At 41.6% G+C, this 23,518-nt stretch overlaps 1 long non-coding RNA gene and 2 gene segments (V, D, J or C); 2 read left to right on the top strand and 1 right to left on the bottom strand.

Annotated features, from left to right (window-relative positions):
- The window catches only part of LOC105726735 (T cell receptor alpha chain constant-like), a 334,902-nt gene that overhangs the window by 226,237 nt on the left and 85,147 nt on the right, over positions 1-23,518 (top strand).
- Positions 1-23,518, bottom strand: part of LOC105726892 (uncharacterized) — a 105,303-nt gene that overhangs the window by 63,591 nt on the left and 18,194 nt on the right. The window lies entirely within an intron of this gene.
- LOC105726726 (T cell receptor delta constant-like) overlaps positions 1-23,518 on the top strand; it is a 42,023-nt gene that overhangs the window by 16,623 nt on the left and 1,882 nt on the right. The window contains 4 exon segments of the C gene segment in view: positions 15,526-15,570; positions 21,821-22,099; positions 22,661-22,726; positions 23,066-23,179. Coding sequence covers positions 15,526-15,570; positions 21,821-22,099; positions 22,661-22,726; positions 23,066-23,178 — 503 coding nt within the window.

Genomic DNA, 23,518 nt, shown 5'->3' with positions numbered 1-23,518 from the left:
TTTAAATAATGCATTTCTAAAGACCATAACTGGAAGCAGATCCCAAGGTGAGATTCTGACACTGAATGCCTAAATCCTAACAGGTCATGTGCCTTGTTCTGATGACAAAACTGTCGAATGAGGGAGTAGCAGTGGCATGAAGGTTGTTAGTAGGTAGCATGGGCTAAATGGCCCAGTGATGTGATGAAAAGTACACTCTTGCAAATAAAACCCTAGTTTCTAGAAAGTCACAAGTAGGTAAACAGATGCTGGGAGGGACAGTTTTTGTTGGGTGAAGTTAGCAGAGAAAAGCTTTTGGAGGAGATAAATCCTGAGCTGGTACCTACAGATAGGAACTGACCTAGAGCAACTGGGAATGTTATGGAGAATGAAAGAATCTCCCTCTCTGACTAATGCCACCAAGCAGTCCCTTCGCCCCAGAGCAAAGACATAAACTATCTCCACCCAATTGAACTATGTATTTTTGAAATACATCTTCTCGGAACTAAGCAATTTTTCTGTTCACTTCAGATCAACCAGTGTTTCCCTCACTCTTCTCTTGACCCTACGTGAGTTTGATTCAAGAGCATGGAGATTAGTCCCTTCTCTTGGAATTACAATCGCCAATTAGCGCACCACATCCAATTGCCTTTTTAAGTCTAAGAGAGCAAAAACAATGCACAAGGGAAGAAAACTATGCGTAGACCTCCTCCCTAAGTTCTCCAAGGTAACTGGATTTATGGCTCCAAGGACAGAATACATCAACCCAATCAAAATAAAATCAGAGGAGCGCATTTTCAAGGAATAGAAACAATTCACAGAAATAACACCTTTAATGAAATTCTCATTTTTAGTGCAGAAATGGAACATAACATCCTTAGATTACTTGCCTTCTAAAAGTGAAAACTCTTTAGGTATTACTTTTTCAAAATTGATGAGTTTACAACATTTCTTTTTGCATAGCAGACAAAACTGTGTAGGCATTCACAGTTACAGAAGGAAGAAATATGACTAGCTTCCCGCTTCACACAAAGAAATCATGCGGGAAAAACATTTCAGGCCAAAAGAAAAAAGGATTTTAAAACATTATAAAGTCTCAGATTACTTGCTGGCTATAACAGGAATGTGTAACTTTGTAAAGATAGATTTGTCTGTCACCATTTTATCCTAATGATCACTCATCTTTATCAAGCCATTATGTCCATGTTGACATGATGCAGCATACAGGGCATAACATCACCTACACAGTATTCCTGACAAAAATAAATAAACTAAACGAAAACTAATCAAATTTTTAGTTCTAACAGGGGACAGGAAGCTAGAAAACCAAATTAAAGGATTCCGCAAAAAAACATCTAGATAAATCCAGCAGGTGAGACATTCCACTGGACAACAGGTTCAGTCCCATAAATAATCAGCGTCATGAAAAGGAAAAAAAAAGTGCAGTAGAGGGAAGCAGTGGAAGGAGAACTATTAAAGATTAAAGAGATTTAAAAGATTTAACAACAATGAAATGCATAGTCTTTGAATGGATCCTTGTTTAAAAAAAAAAAAAATCTGTAAAAGAGGCCAAGCATGTGGTTCACACCTATGATCCCAGCAGTTTGGAGGCAGAGGCTGGAGAACCACTTGAGCCCAGGAGTTCGAGACTAGCCTAGACAACAAGACAAGATCCTGTGTCTGAAAAAAAAAAAAAAAAAAAAAAAGACATTTGAAGCTTTGGAGGAAAATTAGGAAAAGTTGACTATGGGTTGGCTATTAAGTTATTTTAGGGAATTTCTGTTAACTTAGGTGGAAAATGGTATTGTGATTGTGTAGAAAAATATTCTTTTTGTAATATATACTAAAGTGAATTGTCATTTTATCTGTAATTTTTTTAAATACTTGAGCAAAATAAATAGAAAATGTGACAAATATTAAAATTGTTAAATTTAGGTGATCATTCTATAGATGCTTATTCTATTAATCTCTTCTTTTTGGATTGTTTCAAAAATTTTATAGTAAAATCCTGTTTAAAAGTTTTCATTTTGAGGCTGGGCATGGTGGCTCACTCTTGTAATCCCAGCACTTTGGGAAGCCAGGGCAGGTAGATTGCTTGAGCCCAAGAGTTCTAAACCAGCCTGAACAACATAGCAAAACTGTGTCTCTGCAAAAGAATACAAAAATTTAGTCAATGTGGTACCTGCCTGCAGTCCCAGCTACCAGAGAGGCTAAGGTGGGAGGATCACTTGAACCTGGGAGGTCTAAAATTTTAGATTCCTGTTAATCTTTTTCAAGACACAGGTATAACTGAGATATCTTAAAATCACTAATTTTCAAGATTTGAGATAATGATAATTGCTCAAAATCAAGTCTTCCCCTTGTGTTAAAAGTGGGGGTGGGACAGTTCCAGACTTCCACAGTTGTACCAATGAACCCCAATCAGATGATGGTCAAGCTACTTCTCCTTCAGGTGGGTGAGCATCATAGAGAAGCTAAGAGAAGGTTTTGACAAAACCCAAAGTGTGTCCAGACCCCTCAAATAAGGTAACCTGACCAGGTTTAATGCATTCATAGGGCCTTATATAAGTCTCAGTTCAAAATCCTGGTCTCTTTCAATTCTTGTCCAGTTGCTAAATGTATTATTTGATCCATTAACTCTGCAAGTCATGTTTGGTCCATTCTTCTTCTTTATGGTTTTGCAAAGAATCTCAGGTTACAGTTTCAAGTATCTGTCACTTAACAAGTAAGCATTTATTATTTTTAATGGGAGGGCTAACATATTGCCACAGAAATACAGTATGGGTACTGAAGATAATATACACAGACTCTCAGGTCATCACTGAGCCTTCTCACCATCATCATAGATCCAGCATCTGACTTCCAGAGTACCTCCAAGAAGAAGAAATCAAAGGCAGATGACATACAGATATATGGTCCTTGACTCTAGGGAGTCCAACCAAAGTATGTGGGACCATTTTATCATTTCTACAGAAACTGAAGGCTGTTGCTCCAAATGACTTCTAACCACTCACTCATCAATAACTCAAAGCGTATGATACAATTGATCTACTGGTCATTAGCAGGCAGAGAGTGGTGAAGCAGAGAGTGGTGAAGCACCTTTGCCTCCTGGGTTCAAGTGATTCTACTGCCTCAGCCTCTCAAGTACCTGGGGTTATATTCATGTGCCATCACACCTAGCTGATTTTTGTATTTGTAGTAGAGACGGGGTTTCACCATGTTGACCAGGCTGGTCTCAAACTCCTGACTTCAAGTGATCCGCCCACCTCAGCCTCCCAAAGCGCTGGGATTACAGGCATGAGCCACCACGCCTGGCCTGCTATTTACAAAATCTAAGCTTCCAGGAAAAATTAGAGTTTTAGGAAATTTATATTTGCCACTATGAACTAGATAGCTCACCTGTATTTAAAACTTTTTCTGATTTAAAGAGACCAGTGATTGTGTTAACTACTATAATATTTTGGTATTGAATAATAAAATTTGTGCTAACTGGTGGAAGCTGCTTAACAGAGTGAACCAATATTCTCATATAACTAATGGATGAGTTAAAAAACATTCATGGGTGAACGTTCTATTCAAATTCCAAGATAGACCAATGTTTTAATGTAACAGAATATGATAAGTTCACTAGCATGGTTTCAGATTTCACAATGCAACTACCTTCAAACAAACTACCTCTTGTCAAATTGTCGTGCAATATAAAGAATATCATATCCACAATTTGTTGAACAGGCTATTAAAATATTCCTTTCTTTCATATTTTTCTCATATATTTCAACAAAACCAACATATTGCAACAGGTAGAGTGCATAAGCAGACATGAGAATCCAACTTCTAATATGCCAGCTCTTCTCTGATAGATATCTGAAGACTATAATCAAACAGACATCTCCCTTTCTTTGGTCTATAGTCTCCCATGTGTAGGAGACACTGTTCCTCCCAGGACATAGTTTGAAGTCTCTTAAACAACCTGGCATCCTTTTTAAAATACTTAAAATATGTTGTAATTTGTCTACAACTATCAAACTGTATGTGTTAATACCAGGAGCAGGGGGTCAAGATAAATAACACTAGTTCCAAGTCCACAATCCCAAATATTCTAAGCCTAGAGGATGCCCCTATTCAATCCCTATTTCATTTCTTGGCTTGATATTCCATAAATTTGCTCCCAAGCACGAGGCCTCGATCCAGCCAAAACTGAACAGTACCACAGTAAACCTAGCATCCAACACTGTCCCTTTCCTCTGAACATGAGTTTGCCTGGCAAAAAGAACATGACACAGGCTCCTTCCAGGAAGAGTTGAACTTCAGGATTCATCCACCTTGCACCTGCTCTTACCCTTTCCTGCAGAAGAGTATCTCACATAACAATTAAAATCTACACAGAGAAAGAAAGGGCCAGGTTGTCCAGACTATCCGATGACCATTCCAGGGAAGGGGACCGGCTGAGAGGCTGAAACATTCTCAAACCATAAATGCCAGAATGAAAGACCAAAGAAGACATTTGCCAGGTGTACCAAAAAGATCACTGCACTGGGATATAGATACCCAATTCCTTGTATGTCCTTTTGAAATTGGGTGTCTTGGTCAAGTTGTGAAACCTCTCTGGATCTTTCTAGACTCTCTCATCTGAAAACCCAGGAGAGTGAATATATGATCTTTGAAATGTCTCCTAGCTGTGGCATTTGAGGATTCCTCTCCAGAGGTGCAACTGATCTTTGATTACCCGTGTTAGTGGAAGAGAACATGACTTGAATACTCCAAATAGGTAGATGATGTGAAACTCATTTCTATATCGCTTTAGAATATATTAAATGATATGGAGCAAATCACAACAAATTAAACTTCTCAACCATGTTTAACTCAGACTAATGTTAAAAATCAATGTGTTTATAAGGAATGGTGCTGTGTACCAAACAAATGTAAGGTAGTATTCCATAAGGCAGCCTGGCTCCAGGCAGTGAGCCAGAGCCTGGAAGTTGGGAGGATCTGGCCATGGCTCTGTCACTTTGCTTATCTTCCCTGAACCTGAAACACCTCATCCTTGAAATAGATTCAGAAGGCAGTTTTTGAGCACTCACTGGGTCAGACTCTGTGCTGGCACATGGTATACAGGGATGAACAATACAGATTACTTCTCTCAAGGATCTCGACCTAATGAAGGAAAGTGAAAAAGGGTTTTGAGTGCAAAGATAGAGGTAAGTACTGGATGCCATGAAAATTCTGAGAAGGGTGAGCACTTAACCCAGATCAGTTTGGGACAGTCATTTAGGAATTCCCGGGGAAGGCAACAACTAAGCTAAGACCCTGAAAATGCAGAGGATTTAAGGAGAGGGGCTGGGGATCAATTGTGGGAAAGGAGAAGGAAAGGGCATTGCAAGCAAAGAAATATGAAAGAACATGGAGCATTCAGGAAGTAAATAGTTCAATGCAACTGTGTTTAAGGGAGGAAGTAAGCTAAGGTCTTGTGTTTTATACTGTTTTGTCCTGAGGTTAATAGGAAGCCACCAAAAATTTTATGTATGCCGTTTCATAATTGCTGGAGATACAGAGTTAAAAGCATATGAAGGTGGAGTTCTCCCAAGACCCACCATCTGTATTAATCAGCTATTTCTGTTATAATTATGATCTATAAGAAACAACCCCCAAATTTCAATTGCTTACAGTAACAAATATGTATCACTTTTGCTCACTGGTCTGCAGGCCAGCTGGACTTGGCTTTAAGACATGAGTTGGATTTAGGTCTGTTCTATGTGTCTTCATTCTAGGGCTCAGGGTCAAGCAGCAGTGACTCCCTGGAGAACACTCTTTTCTTCTCAAAGGACAGAGGCTAAACAGTGCTGGTGGAGGCCAGGCACAGTGGCTCGTGCCTGTAATCCCAGCACTTTGGGAGGCTGAGGTGGGCGGATCACAAGGTCAGAAGTTCAAGAACAGCCTGACCAACATGATGAAACTCTGTCTCTATTTAAAGTACAAAAATAGCCCAGGCATGGTGGTGCGTGCCAGTATTCCCAGCTACTCAGGAGGCTGAGACAGGAGAATCACTTGAATCCAGGAGGAGGAGGTTGCAGTAAGCCGAGATCAAGGCACTGCACTGCAGCCTGGGTAACAGAGTAAGACTCTGCCTCAAAAAAAAAAAAGTGCTAGTGGAAACCCATGATGTGATGTGTCTTGAAGCCTCAGCTTAGAACTGGCACACTGTCACTTCTACTCATATTCTATGAATCAAAGCATGATGAAACCCCAATGTCAATAGAGTCTGTAGTAGGAAGCCCTGCAAAGTCACATGACAAAGAACCTGGAGGTACACTTCTATCACAGGGAGGAAGTGAAGAGCTGGGAAGCTGCATTCTCATCAGGATTCCCAACTTTTTATTTCCTCTAACTAATTCTCTTCACACCAGTTTCTGATGGCTGCTTCTTGGGAGTCACCAGCACCAGAAGGAGCTCAACGAGGCTCATATGGGTGAGTCAGAAGCTTAGTTCAACAATCAGCTACCTCTCACCATTTCAAAGACTAGTACCTAAGGCAGCTACACTCAAGAGTCCAGGTTACAGTTTTTTATTCTTATCTGGTTATCCTCATGAGGCCTTTTGCTCTATGCCATCCCATTACATCGTCTATTATTGAGGCCATAACATTTCTTATTTTTCTCCTTTCCTATTTGCTTTTTTTCTAATCAGCAAAAGAATGTTAGACTTTGTATACAGAGATAACATTGCTTGGAGTTTATGGGGCAGGCATAAAGCTGTATGTGGGGTGAAAAGTCATCACAAAGGTCATAGGTAAAATAGTCATAATTAAATCAAACCATGGATTTGGATAAGACCTCCAGGGAAAGTGTGAAGGTTAACCTTTTTAAATTCCTGCTCCCTGTTGATAAATAGCAACAACAACAAACTTCATACTCCACTTTCATGGTTAACATTTAATAAGGTCACTTCTGATGAGCCTATCATATTTTGCTTTGTTTTGACAGCACTAGAACAGAGACCAAAGTCAAACAAGACCAGTGTCCTGTGAGCCCTGAGGAGAGGTTTTGAGAAGGCAATGACTGGGTCAAAACCCAGAGGTCAAACAAGATTAAAACTGAAAATCATCTGTTGAATTTGGCCAGAGCTGCTGCCTCTGATTGCACAGGTTGTGCCTTCACAAGGGCACCTGGCAGAGAGAAGTGGGGCTAACATTCAATGTGTGCTCTGCCACCAGCCAAGGCCCTGATGTGGGGGCTGCATCTTCTGGAAAGGGAAGGCCTTTTATAAACCACACAAAAATGCAATCCATTCACCAAGCTTGAACCCAGGGGGCTAAGTCTGCATTCACCCAGCAGGGCCGCCTTTTCTAAATCGCACAAAGTACCATATGGGCTACTGGCCTGAATTTAGCAACTAGGAGGAGGTCAATGGAGAGGATGAAATTTTAAATTTACGTGAAAACCCTCTGTAAACTGTATAACACTATTCAAGTGTAAAGCGGGACAGGAAGAGGTGATTCAGAAGCATAGCAGCTGACAGGAGAAATTACACTGACCACAAGCATTTTCTGCCTCACCCACAACACGTGAATCTACGTGAGATGTTTAAGTACCTGACAGACTCCTCAGTGGGAAACCATTTGAGAGCAGATTGGCCAGAAAGCACAGGTGGGAGCAGATGTGATGATTTCTAAAAGTCCATTCTAGTCACAAACCCCAAGGCAGATCTAGCCAGTGGAGCAGAAGAGCCCCAGATAGGAGCACCTGAGCCAGCTTGGCATAACCTAACCGTCAGAACCCTTTGATCTTGATGAAACTTGACTTCGAGAAAACATCTGGTTCTGGGGATTCTCAGGGGCCATATAGTGTGAAACCGAGGGCAAGTTTTTGTAAAGCTCTGTAGCACTGTGATTGGGGGGATACGCACAGTGCTACATAACCCACAGAGACCTGTACAAAAACTGCAGGGGCAAAAGTGCCATTTCCCTGGGATATCCTCAGCCTGGGTACCATGCCTCAGGAGACAAACATAGCAAGCAGCTACCCTCTTGCTCTGGGGCCTGGAAGGGATAGCAGGAAGTTGACTGGACCAGGGAGATGACCACAGCTGCTGACCTCTCACTCACTGCTGTTCTCCCTTGGGTGATACTGGCATTTCTACATTTTCTTACAGCACATTTGGGGACTATGAAAAGGTATTCCTTAAAAACTATTCTTTACCTTGCTTTCATGTTGATTCTATTGCAAAAGAAAGTTATATGAGCCACCTGATACGGAATTTCGAAATTCAAATCCCTAGAGAGATTTACCCAAGTGCTTTGCTTTGCAGTTTGGGAAGATGGATTTGAAGAGAGATTGATTTGTTTGTAAGCAATCACCAGCCACAGTGGCTCATTCTAAAGCTGACTGCTCTGTAAATCACCCAGTGCTTCATGCTGCCCTGTCTCCTCTTGCTGTGCCACACATTATCTGCCTTTAAAGCAGCAATGGTGGCTGTAAAGGCCTTGACCCTGAAGTAGTCATGGAGCCAAGAGCCACCCCTTTGACAGTGCCAGCTTTCCAACGGGGAGAGCTGAGTATGGGTCTAGGAAGTGAGAGCAATCTAAAACAATAGAAAGCAACAGTTCAGAGCACTGCATCAAGTGTACTGTGCTGGAAAGGTCTGCCCTAGGAAATACGCTCCTGCATACTCCTCAGACAACTGCCTTCTGAAAGCAAACCTGTCCCTACCTGCAGATGATAATATCATCTGTGAACCAGTTGGATAAGCAACAAGTGCCATCTTTCAAGGAGTGGAGCTTTAAAGATCCTCCAGTCCTAAAGCTAATGGGAAGAAAGCAGGTGGGAGCAGCGCTGAGGTTTTTGGAACGCCCTCAAGTGCTGTGACACACAGATAAACTCATCTTTGGAAAAGGAACCCGTGTGACTGTGGAACCAAGTAAGTAACTCATTTATTTATTTATTTATTTATTTATTTATTTATTTATTGAAATTTAAGTTTAAGGCATCCTCCATCTAAGGAGGCAGAAATAATCCTGAAATGGGTGAAATAGCTAGTGTTGAGTAGGACTCCGGGGAAGAGGTGAAATATGGTTCATCCCTTCCACAGGAGAGGAGCGGAACGTGTATGTGAAAAAAAAAAGACTTTGGGGCATATGAAAGGACCCATACAGCTCAGAGGAAACAGAATTCTGCCTAGTCCATTGAATTTGAGTCAGGCTGTAGAAACCACAGGGTCATTGGTCCAACTCCCTGAGCAGAGTCAGAACAAACACGGAATGAGGCTGACCTGAGTCCGGGTGATTTTATCAAGGTGATTCCGAACGTGCACAATTCTGACCTCCCTTACAGCAAACATATCCTCCTGGGAGAGCTCAGAACTGAATTCATCTCCTGGGCATGGAGGGTAAGGTCAGAGCAAGTAGTCCTGGTGTTGCTATGTTTCTCTTTAGAAGAAAATAACCTGTTCTAGACACTTGTTTCTAATTGTTTGAGCTGCAAATGAAAACCAGGTGACTAGTGAGAAATACGGGACATTCTGGTTCCCACTGAGATCAGATTCCAAGCAGAACAAAGTGAATGTGTAATGCTTCCAACTAAGAAATGCTTTGAAGTCTCCAGGACACAGCCAGGAGTAGTTCCCTAATACTCACACGTGTTCACCATTTTTGCAAAGAGTATATGGTACCACTCACTTATTAACAGTCATGAAGGAATCAGTGCTAAAGTAATTGAAGGATCATGCTCAACACAGAAGGCATCTGTGGTATCCTTTCAGTGACATTTGAATTCAACTGTGTCTTGCTAAAAAATAAAATAAAATAAAAAGACAGTGATCTCCACCTGGCAGCAGCTTCCAGTTAGATAGTACTTATTCATCTTAGTCACAAAATGTAATAAACCAATAAAAAAACCCATTTCAAAGGTCCTAAGGAAGTCTCGCAATAGGGGTCAGTGGTCCCAAATCAGCCCAACCAGCTACTAGAAAAGAAACAGCATGTCCTTCCCCGGGACTTTGGTGCTCAGCTTAGGTTTTTCAAGGTAAAAGAAGGCTCTAGAGAGGTAGGATGGTGATGTCAGGCTCCTCTCAGAGACCAACTGGGGACAGGGCATTTCCAGGTATATAAAGTGAAGGAGGCTAAGGAAAGGGAAGGACAGACATGAGCATCCCCAGACCTCACACACTACGGGGAGAAAAGAGGCAGGGGCCCTGCCATCAGGGAGAAAGACACCCAAAGCTATGCTAGTGAAGTCAGTGCAGAGACATTCAGAGTTTTTTTAAAAATCAAAATCTTAGTAAGATTTTGAAATTTTAACTAATTCAGGCCCTTGCCTTTAGACCTCATTATCCTTAAAATTCTCACTAAAATAAGTTTATCCACATTTCCGACAAAGCTAAAGACTGATTATCCTAATTTCCCTTTGTTTACCAAGTTTTTCCTAATGAATTAAGTTCCTCTGTTTACCCATTTACTTGGTCCAGAATTTCCATAAGTGTGGAGTGCGTAGCACATAATTTTAGATGGCACATGAAAAGATGTTCTTTCTATTTGAATGACTCTTTTAATGGATATTAGAATAGCACAACTAGGCTATCAAAGCCATGTGATTTCAAGTTGCCTTTTAATTATATTTTAAGTTAAAAAGTGAGTGATTTTTTAATTATTAAGCAAATTATGACAGATGAATATGACCGAAAAAGCAGGGGTGATGTGATTAATTGAAGTTTGGGAAATGCTGAACTTCATTTTGGTTCATTCCATCAGCCTTTGAAGTGAAAAGATAAGGGGCATCCAGAGTGGGCAGGACCTAGAATATCTTTGAATGACACCTTCTATTTTTAGGCAACCAATATTGGATTAGAGACAGCACTGCAAACCCAGGGCCTTTATCTTCTCAGAAGTCTTTTGATGCTTTTTTTCCTCAGGAGCTTCTTTCAAGTTTCATTTATGGAGCTCCTGGGTAGCACAAAACTAATAGAACAGGTCTATACAAACCCACAGCTGTAGATCCCACACTTTAGTCCTCTGAATAGAGTAAACCTGGAGAGACCACTTAGCTTCGTAAAACAGAACAGAGAACAGGACAAAACATTGTGGGATAAAGTAATGCGAATGTATACTCCTGCGGTAACAACAGCGGCAGTGGGGAAAGGAGGTATGGTCATTGGGAACATCTGCACGGAAGTGGGCCATGAGGTGGACTTTAAATACAATCTATTATTATATGTCATAATTATATAACTACCACTTTTTGAGTACCTACCATTTATTAGGCCACTGCGCTAAGTCCTTCAAGGAATGTCATTTCACTCAGTCCTCACAACGATCATGTAGAATTGAAGTACCATGACTTACCTTTTAGGGATCAGAAAACGGGACCAAAGGAGTTCCTCAAGCTCACACAGCTTAGTAAAGTCATCATTTGAATCACCTGCTTGATGCCGGAATTTGTGCTCCTAAGAACTGTGCTCTTCCATCAGGGCTGCAGCTAGACTGGGGCAAGTGTGGAGGTTTTTCCTGCCTGGCCCAGCCTCTGCCTTAGGCCTCTAATGAGCTCCTTTTCAAGCTGAATCAGAAACAACAGTTATGCCACTTCCCTTCCAGTGCCATCCCCATCATGCCCCTCACCAAGGAAGAATTTCTTAACCCTCACCAAAACCAGTTACCCAAAGCAGCATCCCCCTTCCCCGGGAGGAGCCAGGTGAGGCGCATCTCTCACATTAACACCCCTGGAGACCCAGGGTCCCTAAATACAGAAGGGTCCAGATGATGATCAGAGCATCACCCTTTCCCTCAAGAAAAGGAGTTCACATAATTCTGGGCTCATCAACATGTTTCCCAGATTCTAAGAGATGACCTTCCCATTCCTCCAGGCCCACTAGCCCTTGACCTGGCATCTGGCATTCTCTCTCACTCCCAGTGAGCATCTCCCAGAACAGAGCCTTTGCACCTGCAAGCCCTTCCACCTGGAGCCATTTTCTCCCAGGGACTCACACGGTTTTCTCCTTCCCCTCCTCCAGGTCTCTAGTCAAATGTCACTTCCAGTGAGCTTTTTCCTTAACACCTCATGTCACTGTGAAGACCCCTTTCCCTCCTTTATTTATAGCCCTCATGTCCACCTGAAACTCTGTATGCTCCTTTACTGTTTCTCTTGCTCTGTGGGAGAAAGGACTTTGAGTTGTTTCTTTCTGCATCTACGAATACATTGAAAGCACCAAAAAAAATTTGTTGAATGAGTGAACGAATAAATAGAGGAATGAATGAATCAGAGAAAAAGCCCAATGTGTTATAAAGCAAAAGAAAATTGGGAGGAAGCTGGGAACCTACAGAGCCAAGCCTGAGTCCTGGCTCTGCAACCTGTCACAGGTCACTGCCACTATGTGCCAGGCACTACTCTGGGTGCCAGGGAATCCACATCAACAAAACAGGCAGAAATTCATGCCATATCAGAGCTTATCTCCTATTGGCAAAACACAGATGGTAAGCTAAATAAATAAATAGAATATACAGTATGTTAGGGCGGTAATAAGCCCTGTGAAGAAAAATAAAGCCAGGAAGGAGAATAAAGAGGACCAGCAGTAGGGACCAGCATACAGTTTTAAATGGAAGAGTCACAGAAGGCTTCGCTGGAAAGGTGACAGTTGAGCAGAGACCCCAGGAGGTGGTAAAGTGAGCCATGCAGACATCTGGAGGAAGAGCACTTCCCGGCAGAGGGGACATAGTGCTGGCTGGGGTGTGTGGCTGGAGAGAGGGAGGGAGTGATGGGGAGAGAATATGAAAATGAGGTCAGATTGGTGATGGGATGGGGAGAGGGTAGCTTGTAGGCCACTGTAAGGACTTCTGCTTTTGAATTCAAAATGAAAGACTGGAGAATGGAATGGAAGTTACGTACAACCTAGAGAAAAGATCTAGAGAGACAGAAACCTGAATACCACTACTCACCCAAGGCCCTAAAAAGTGGGCACCCTCCTCATCTCACATAACACCAAAAAATAGGCTTCTGTTCTTTTTCAGCAACCTCTCCCAACAACCCTTCCCGCTGGGGAGCTCTGTTCTTATAGCAATTACATTCCCCAAGCTTCAAGTCAATGTATCTTCTCTGAGTTTAGCCCTAATAAACATTCTAATAATTACATCGAGGCTCTCTAGTTCACAGATGCTGTATCTAATCTTATAATGTACAATACAGAAGATGTTAGCCTCACTTCATAGAGGAGCCAGATAAAGCTCAGAAAGTTGAAGGAACATAGCCAAGATTACATACTTGGAAAGGGACACAGTCAAAACTAGGTTTGGGATCTTCTGACATCTTTCTACTTCACAACAGCTAGGAACTACCCTTCACGTTAGTGATTCTCCAACTCTGGTCTACAGTCTTTTAAGGATTGTGAACTGATCTGAAAAAATGCATATCCCCCCGCTTGGTTTTTATGAGTGGCATACAGGCAATCTCATAGATTCTGATGTTTATGTATGACAGAAATTAATTTAACTGTCACTTCGAAGTGTGAGTGTGTCATTGAAGCTTGCTAAAATTTGGTATGCATGAATGCATTATTAAAATGGATGGAAAAACTTAATTCTATTTTGTACTAAGCAGTCTGGCTGCTGCACAACACTTGGCAATGATGCAAAACTCTCAGATAGGAAGTAAATTCCCCTAAAAGGTTGGAATGCTTGGTATTTCTAACCCACTAGGCCTTTGTCCCACCTAAGTGTAGCCCAAAGGTGGAGAACCACTACTCTATGACCAATGTTCCACCCTCCTTTCCTCCTGATCTACATTCCAATCTACATTCATTCTGTCTCATTTGAGCACAAATTCTGTCAGAGTGTAATACGGGCAAAAGTTTGGATTTCTATTTGACACTAGAGTCACCTCTTCTTCCATCTTGAAAGACAACCTCTAAGACTGAAGAAAAGAGGCTCGGTCAGATGGGACAGAAAATTGCATCAGATGAATATCACATGACTTGGCAACTGAGGCTAGCGTTACCATAAAAAGGAAAGCAAGGTAGTTTTTGGATTAGGTATGTCAGCTGTGCCGGACCACTGATCTTTGGCAAAGGAACCTATCTGGAAGTAGAACAACACAAGTAACCCACTTTTCCTTCTTATGACCACTGTGATTGGCAATTATATTTGTTAAATATTTTTCTAAGTCACCAGGTTGGGAAGCAGTACTCCAGTATGTAAATATAGCAAGGGATGGCTTGAGGAACCGGAAGTGAGTTTCCGGTAAAATCCAGGATGGCGTCTGCTTCAGTGACCCATCTTGATCCACTGTCCTTCCTAGAGAGTTTCCATTCCCTCTGCCCGACTCCAGAAGGCTAGCCTCCTCAGCATCCATGCATCTACCATGTACAGATCTAGACCACCACTGTGATCAGACCCACACGACAGTACTTCTCAGTGATGGACAAACGGTGAAATGAGGAGCACGCTGAACCAGTAAATCAGAGACCAAGTTCCAATCTGTTCAGTGCATTAACTGACAAACTCTGTGACTTAACTGCACTGAACTATAGTTTCCCTATAGTTAGAGGAAGGATTTCCAAGCTGCCTTCCAGCCCTCACCCACTATGATCCTGATTATCCCCAGACCGATTCTTATGGACAATCAGGAGGAAAAGCAAGGAAGCCCAATGATGTGACTGTCCTGTGACCCAGTAGGAATTCTGTGATTTAATGGGAAAAAAGCACTAGAAAGTGAGTGAAAACTGATGGACAATCAGAAGGAAAAGCAAGAAAGCCCAATGACATGACTGTCCTGTGACCCAGTAGGAATTCTGTGATTTAATGGAAAAAAACACACCAGAAAGGGAATGAAAACTCTTCCTATGCATCCCTTTATTAGCCCTTGTGTGATCACAGAGGTTTGGAAAAATGATGCCTTGAGGCTCCTTTCAGTTCTACCATCTATTACTCTGGTTTAGGGGCTGGAGCCCAACTCAGCCACTCGCTTAACCACCTTTACAGTGGTTAGATCGTCTGTAAGATGGATCTAAAAATATCACCTTGTAGAGTTTATTTCAGTAACTTTGTTGAAGTAGTATAAGCACCAGCTGTTTAAGTAGAAAAGCACTTACACAAATGATAGTCATCTGTGATTATTATAATCCTTTGGATAGACCGCAAGTCTTTTGCATCAACGGCTCTTGCTCCAACCATTGTGTCCTTCCACCTCTCACTGAGGCACAGTCCTGTTGTGATTGATTTATTTGAGGCTTATAGTTATGTTTCTGCCTAACAATGGCCGTTTGACAATTCTCAGCAAAATACGTGAAAATGTTATCCTGAAGCAAGATCTGGGAGTAAGAGATGGCAGGTTGAGGAGATAATAGCAGAAAATCTAAGGACTTTCCTAAATGTCAAAACTCAGAAGATAACAGACATCAAAAAAGCCGCCAAAATATAATGCTCAGATCTCAGAAACACTTGCAAAGTTCTGTCTCCAGCTACACCCATTCTGCTCCACCCACCCACTTCCAAACAGATGAATTAGACTGACAGGGAGCAAAGAGGTAGCAAGGTTTTCTGTAATGATGCCTCGGGTAGTGCTTTGACAGCACAACTCTTCTTTGGAAACGGAACTCAACTCATCGTGGAACCAAGTAAGTTATGCATTTTACTACGGCTCAATGTGTATATCCCTTTAGAGTTGTTGTAGCATAATCCTGAATGAGTGAGGTTTCTTGGGAAGAGTTCTAAATTAGAAACCCATTGTTTGTTGCCAGGAGTAGGGGTAAAATTTGGGAGCAAGTGCATTAGATTTCTCTTCAGAAATATTCTGTATATGCTTGGAAACTCCATTCTGAGGCTTGGTATTGATAAGTATTTTACAACTACTGAAAAAAGCCCTAGGCCAGGCTTCTAGTTTTTGGCCCCCGGGACCAGAAAAAAGGCAAGCTGTAGTTGAGGAGGGTTACTCCAGTATTTATGAGGATAAAAGTCATGGTCACAGTGTAGGGAGAGGGAAGACTAGAAAGAAAAAATGTATTATGAAAGAAGGAGTTTTAAAAAGAGGATCTTCTCTCTCTCTCTCTCAAGAGGATCTTCTCTCTCTCTCTCTCTCTCTCTCACACACACACACACACACACACACACACACACACTACAAGAAGCCAGTCTTGCCCTTGTCACTTTTTTCTGAGAACTTGCATTAAACCAACATGACTGGCTCAGATTAAATGGTTCTCAAGGTTCCATCCTGGCCTGGGTCTGCTGAGAGTAGTTATTTGCTCACCTGCCCTGTTAGCCCTGAAACTGGGAACTCTGCACAATGGTTCAGGAGCCCACATCCAGTGTATAAACACAGCCACAACTCCAGGACAACAGAGAAGGTGTGGTTCCCCTACTGGAGGCATTGTCCACTGGTAGCCTGCTCCAGTGCTTAGAAATCTTGGGGCTATATTCTGTTAGTCTGGGTAGCTGCCTACAGTCAGTCACTGTGACCAGTCCAGAGAATAGCCTTCAGATACCTTTCAAAATGCCAAGTCCAATGGGAGAGTCATTACCTTTTACATGGTTAGGTATTGATTTTTTTATTCAGATATTCAGAGGAAATAAAGAAGTAGGGAATGGTACATGAATGTGGCTAGGCTATCTGACCAAAAGTCCAAAAAGTGACTGGTACCGTCAACATGGTCTCTGCCTCTCAGAGAGAATAGTATAAACTTATAGGGGTTTCTTCACCGTCTGTTGCTTCCAGGGAAATAGTAGAAATTGGTGAGTTTTCTTATCTTTGAGGGGAGAGAGACTAGAGCAATGAAAAGGAGGGAAGCAGAATCATGTTGTAGCTGATTGCAGTCTGATTGATGTTTAGCAAATTGCATCTGAGCAAAAAGTATTGTGCTTCATTTTCCCTTAAAATCATTTCCACTTGAAATTTGAAATTATCTGCAGTGTTAGAATCAAATCTTTGAGGCTGTGCCTTTGGGAGTCTTAGGAAAGAAGGAAATTGATGAAACTGATGCTTGGCCCCTCTGCCGGGACGCTGACCATGCTCCCCAATGATACTCCATTTAGTTCTCTGGTTTTCTTCTCCTGCAGAGATGAAATGTAATATGATGATGTGAAGCTCAGGTAGGGGGTGTGAAAATTTTCAAATCAAGCCCCAAGTCCTTAAAGTTTTGACAGTGAATAATGGCCCTACACAATTGTCATTCTCTTTTACATAGCTCTAGCCCAAGGAACTTGATTTTTTTGGTGATGAGGCAGAGTAATTCATATGGTCTTTAAGTTATATTTCACATGATGACTATATACTCCTGAGACTTGTATCTGGATCCAGAGTTAGGAGAAATTATAAAACAAAATAAGCAATTCAAAGCAAGCACTGGTTTCTCTGATTTGCATCCATGACACACAGCACCAGTGGGCTCCCCCAGCAGTGACCAATTTCTTGTTCCGCCCTCAGATCCTTAGAAAGCCTTTCGCCAAGCACAGGGAATTAAAAGCAGGTTCATTATCATCATGAGACTCGGTCTGAGTGATGGGGGGAAATTAGATTTCTAATCAAAAAGCAGCACTCATGACCCAAGAGAACGGAACCAGAGTATAAGAATGGAACCTGTTTCCATAACCCTTCTCTCCTCAACCTAACATTTGTTGTAAGAAATGTCAAGCTGAGTACCCCATGCCTATGCTCAAGCTATTGTGTTCTTCTTAGATGGACCTCTTAACAAACTGGGAGTTAGATTTTCCATCATGAAGACAGCTATTGGTCACTGTCACCTTCCTCTCTTGCTCTGTCTCAGCCCTGCCCCAGTATCTCTTGGATGGGGACTTCACCTTCACGTCTCTATCCAGCAGTTCAACTATTATTAGCTTCAAAGAGATCTGAGACTTAAATCTGCACTCAGCCCCTTGGTCTCATCAAGTGCAGCTTTGTAGTTCTCTGAGCTGTGGGGTCTCTAGGCTGAGACCTGAGGCTGGGGAGGCAGGGCACAGATGTTACAGCCCAGGCCTAGGGCCAACTCCAGGCTAGTACCTGTGAGGCACTGTCATAATGTGCTCCTGGGACACCCGACAGATGTTTTTCGGAACTGGCACCAAACTCTTCGTGGAGCCCCGTGAGTTGATCTTTTTCCTATATTTTTAGGGATAATTTGAGTCCTGGCACTGGGGCTACAATGCAGTTTGCATTATAAATTATAACTAGTAGATTAAAGCATAACAAGTAGATAAAGTGGTGCAGATGTGAAGCAGGCCAGAGTGAACACACTAGACTGAGTCACTGAAGTCACTCTGTAATTCCTTTTATTTTGAAATATATATATACCCAAGATATTAAAATATATATACTCAAGCTATACAGCATATATACTATATATTCCGTATATAAAAACAATAGCTCCCATTTATTTATGAAATCTTCAGAGCAGCCAAAAAAACACAAAGAAATCTAGAAGAACTACGCTAAGAGTTGGAGCATTCAGGTGCAGGGGAGACAGTGGCAGGGACACTTTGGCCCCATTTCCTCAGGAAGCTGCTTCATCTCTGCACATCCCTTTGGCTAAGCTAACTAGTATACATGCCTCCTTGCAAACTGAAAACAAATGTCCTGTAGCTTGGAAGATTCTGGAGAAAGGTACTTAGCATGGTCAGAGTCATTAGGTAGAACAAACTTTTATTTCAGGGTTTAAGTTAAATCCTATATTGGCAGAAATTCTTGAAATTCTGAGTGACATTTATTACAGATGTTGCAATTCTTAGGGTATCAGTAGGACTCTCTGTGTGAATCTAAAACATAGATGATTTCTAAGTTTATAAATTAAGAAAGACTATTCAGGAGTGGTATACACTTTTTTGGTATTATTTACCAGCACATAACCTTAGTAATATATTGGTGTTCATAAAAAGAGAAAGTCTGAAAATAAAACAATTTCCAAAGAAATAGCACTTAAAACACATGTTGCAATGTAATTATATTTGTGGACCAAGAAAAAAGACTACAAATTCTTCAAAGGTAAACAAATCTTTAATCTAAATTTTGAACTACAATTTGATACAGCTTCACATTTAGGTTGAAGTCAAATACAGAAATAGACTGGCATGCATATGGAAACTATATTGAGTGCATTCTAGTTTTTAAAAAGGTTTAGTTCAGTCAGATACCTTTTTCTTTGGTTACCAAGATGCCAAAGAATGGATTAGATAAGACACTTTTCTTTCAAACAATTGTTTCGAAAATATGAACATTAATGTAGAAAGAGGGATTCAGAAAAATGTTTTATCAAATCAATGCATTATGCTCTCTCTGAAATGCTGATTAATAGATTTGGAGCACAATATCATAAGTGCATGACCTTCTTCAGACATCTGTCTTTTCAGTTATATTGTATTATTCAAATTACTTAAACTCAATCTCCCCAAACCAAAGTGATCATTTGACAACTGCCTGATGAATTTAGGTTTTAAAATTCTAGCGAGCTTTAATTGTCCAACTAAATCAGACTAGGATTAAGGGATTCTCCTAAATAAGCAAGGAGATAGGGTGTTTATTTTATGAACAAGTTTCCTTTGTAACTTTTAACTCCCTTGAAAGTCACCCAGAGTATGTCTCAAACCAAAGAAAGTCAAGAGAGTGAGCAAGAAGTGTCGCAGTTATAAAGGGAGGTAGGTGAGCAGTGCATGTGGTTTCCAGCCGTTAACTAAGTTATCAGTTTCTGTTATCAGTGGCTTCAGCTATGCAAGGAAACCAAACAGGGGAAGTTTTCTCAAGCAGGCTGAAGCAGGTTCCAAGAAAGCCCTTTGAAAAATTTCTAATCCTCTCAATTGTCTAGAGCTAAAGCCAAAAACATAAGGAAGCAGGTTCTTAGGAATGAGTTTCCTGCCTGAGTGACTGAAACAGAATCAATCTTTTAGCTCAGCTTCTCAGCAGAGGAAAGATGGAGAATGATGATGGTAGTGATGAGGTGGTTTCTCTGAATATTTGATTTCCTAGGAAAGCCCTGATCAACTTTTGTATATTTACAAAGCCATGATCAGCAGGAACTTCCTGACTAGCAATCACTCCCTCTTGAGCAGATATAACCAGTTGATTTGGCAGTAGCTGTACTGCAGTGAACCTCATAGTTGAAGCCCAAATTCAGATTCAGGATAAAACATTAGAAAAATTACTTATTTTCATGCAACAAATTAGCCAGGTGTGGTAGTGTGCACCTGTGGTCCCAGCTACTCGGGAGACTGAGGCTGGAGGAGAGTTTGAGCCTGGAGGCGGAAGTTGCAATGAGTCGAGATTGGGTCACTTCATTCCAGCCTAGGTGACAGAGCAATACCTTGTCTCAAAAAAAAAAGAAAAATTACTTATTTTCCATTTACACATTCAATTACCAACTTTTTTTTTCAGCAGTACCTAATGTCTTGACTATAGACCATAGTAGATAAAAGTATGCTGAAATTCGACATATTTTTTACTTAAAATCAAGAAGCCGAATTCACCGAAGTTTCAAATACCAAGGGTAAAATTTACAGGAGTAATTAATATTGAAAGTCAGCATTAAATTTAGGATTGAAAATATACCTAAATCATCATTCGCAGGTTGGTTGTCTTTCTCGATTTCAGGTATTAGCAAGGCTCTTTCTTTAGCGGTTATTTGAAGATAGCCTAAGAATCTAAGTCTCCGTGGACACAACATTTATCACAATTCAAAAACTTCAGTGAGACACTGTATGAAAGAATCATCGCTACCTTTCTCAACGCTTCAAGACTTGTGGTTTTAAGGAAAGAAAAGGACGCATGGACAGGGTGGTAGTCCAAAGGGAGCACAAAAGAAGAGAAGGCCAGGAAGGGACCAACCCTGGGACCAACATTCCATAGTTCCTCTTGCTAAAACAAGAAGAAACAGGCTTAAACTGGTTTTATTCCTTTAAGGACTTCCTGAAAATGATCATTGTTATCCTCTGATTAAAGACTCAAAGAAAACTATATAGTAGTAAGTTGCCTACAGAAGAATGAGTATTAACCTAAAGGCAGAAACATGCACCACCTAACTTCAGCAGATCCTTCCAGCCCATAAAATGGGGATGGCACCCTTCCATGACTCCAACACTGCCGTCCTCAGAGCCTCTGAGCCAGTCATGCAGTCCTTCTCAGACTCTCAATTCCTTAAGTGACAGAATGCAGAGCATGAGCACCTGCCCTGATCTACCATCCAAGGGCCCACGCATTCACAAAAACCAACTGGTTCAGACAGACAGTCAGTCTGACCTAGATTGTCCAGAGGATTGATTAATAAAACACAGATAATCGGCCAGGTGTGGTGAATCATGCCTGTAATTCCAGCACTTTGGGAAGCCGAGGTGGGTTGATCACCTGAGGTCAGGAGTTTGAGACCAGTCTGACCCATGGAGAAACCCCATCTCTACTTAAAATACAAAAAATGAGCTGGGTGTGATGATGCATGCCTGTAATCCCAGCTACTCAGGAGGCTGAGGCAGGAGGATCACTTAAAACCAGGAGGCAGAGGTTGTGGTGAGCCAAGATCACGCCATTGCACTCCAGTCTGGACAACAAGAGCAAAACTCCATCTCAAAAAAAGAAAACACACATACACACACACACACACAGATAATGGAAACCCAGATGATCCAGAAACTTCTTTGTAGTTGTTATTTTCCATCTCTGCTTCCAGCCCTATCTCCTAGCAGCTCCTAACTCAAGTCAAACTTACTGCCTTTCATTTGTGCTCCCCTTCCCCATCCTTTCACAGAGGTGCTAATAAGCCCAGATCACTAACAGGATGCATGGAGGTCTGGATTGCAGTGTTTGGCTCCAGGGTAATCGAGGTAATCGCCACTGTTTAACCCCTATAAAGTTGTGAATAATCATCTCACCTAATAAGTTGATTATATTTGCAGAAAGTCAACCTCCTACCAAACCATCTGTTTTCGTCATGAAAAATGGAACAAACGTTGCTTGTCTCGTGAAGGACTTCTACCCCAAGGATATAAGTATAAATCTTAAGTCATCCAAGAAGATAACAGAGTTTGATCCTGCTATTGTCGTCTCTCCCAGTGGGAAGTACAATGCTGTCAAGCTTGGTCAATATGAAGATTCAAATTCAGTGACATGTTCAGTTCAACACGACAATACCATTGTGCACTCCACTGACTTTGAATTGAAGACAAATTCTTCAGGTAGGCCATATCTGGCTTCAAGGGGCTAGAGATTATGGGGAATAAGAACTGGGTGAAAGGGAAGTTAGAGATGTAAACTGTGGACAAATCATTCTCAGTATAGCATCATGCTGGAACCAAGACTTAGGCCCAACTATAGCCTGCCATTGGCCAGGGAGGGAAATGCTTGGCATCCCTAAGATGAAATCTAAGATAAAGCCCATCTCATTTCATCCCCATCTCTCCTCTTTACCAGCCACTGTCCCCTTCATACTAGACTCTGGGATTGAAAGTTCACACACAGTCTAATCCAGTACTAAATTCCAACAAAGGGCAATGCAGCTCACCATGGGCTAAGAATCCTAGTTCTTCCCGCATAGTGGTGTGCCTGGATATTGACCTCATGGTACAATGAAAAAGCCTGGAATGGGAAGCATGTTGTTTAATTAGCTATGTAACCTTAACAAACTCACATCTTCTGGTCCTCAGTTCACCCATCTAACGTCTCCTCCAGTTTTAAAATCGTATAGTCCTGTAAGCCTCTTCATTGCCAGTAATCCTGACCACTGCTGTTTGTTCCAGATAACCTAACACCAATGGAAACTGGAAACACAAAGCAATCTTCAAAGAGCTGCCACGAACCCAAAGGTTAGTTCAAATCAAAGGGCAAACTTCAGAGTCAAGGGTTAAAGCAAACTCTGTTATTGTCAGCTGGGGCCAAAAAGTAACAGATTTCCAAAGAAAACCCAAACCACACTGAGCTCAGTTGGTTCTGCGGAGCCCCTGCCTCTCCCAGCAGAGTTTGCCTGGTTGGGTGTGAGCCGCAGCCTAAGGTCTCTGAGGGCTGTCTGGCACCATGCTGGGCTTGCAAGCTAGAAAGAATGAGGCAGGTGTGGGGCCGGCTAGTATCAGTGTTGCAGGTCCAATTCCTGGAAGGGAATCTAGTCTCTCCCTGAAGCTGCCTTCTTCACTGTTGTTCAACCATAGTTCATGCCGAGAAGGTGAACATGATGTTCCTCACAGTGCTGGAGCTACGAATGCTGTTGGCAAAGAGTGTCGCCATCAATTTTCTCTTGACTGCCAAATTATTTTTTTTCTGAGGTAAGAATTAGCTCCTTCTTATTCCTATCTCTACCCACACTACGCTGCACATGGGGAAAAGAGGTTTAGAAATGGTAAGAAACCAAGAAGCACTGGAAAGGGAAACTAGAGACATATTTAGAATTAATAAGGTGGGCTATCTCGGCAAAATGCACCCCATCTCCTGTCATCCTTTCATTTTAAGTCAGACTGAAATCAATTAGGTAGTATAATGTACTATTTTTCTAATATACCAGACAATAACCCTCACCTTCACCCCAGGGAGAAAATCGAAGATAAATAAGGAGAATTCATCTTCTTTAACTGCTATTTTGTTCATTGACCAAGAGGCCATGTGTT

This window comes from Aotus nancymaae, unplaced genomic scaffold (genome assembly GCF_030222135.1).
Source record: "Aotus nancymaae isolate 86718 unplaced genomic scaffold, 86718_ANA_hifiasm-v0.15.2.pri h1tg000011l, whole genome shotgun sequence".
Classification (NCBI taxonomy): Eukaryota; Metazoa; Chordata; class Mammalia; order Primates; family Aotidae; genus Aotus; species Aotus nancymaae.
Note: the sequence above shows the minus strand (reverse complement) of the source record. Positions and strands in the feature narration are given on the sequence as shown.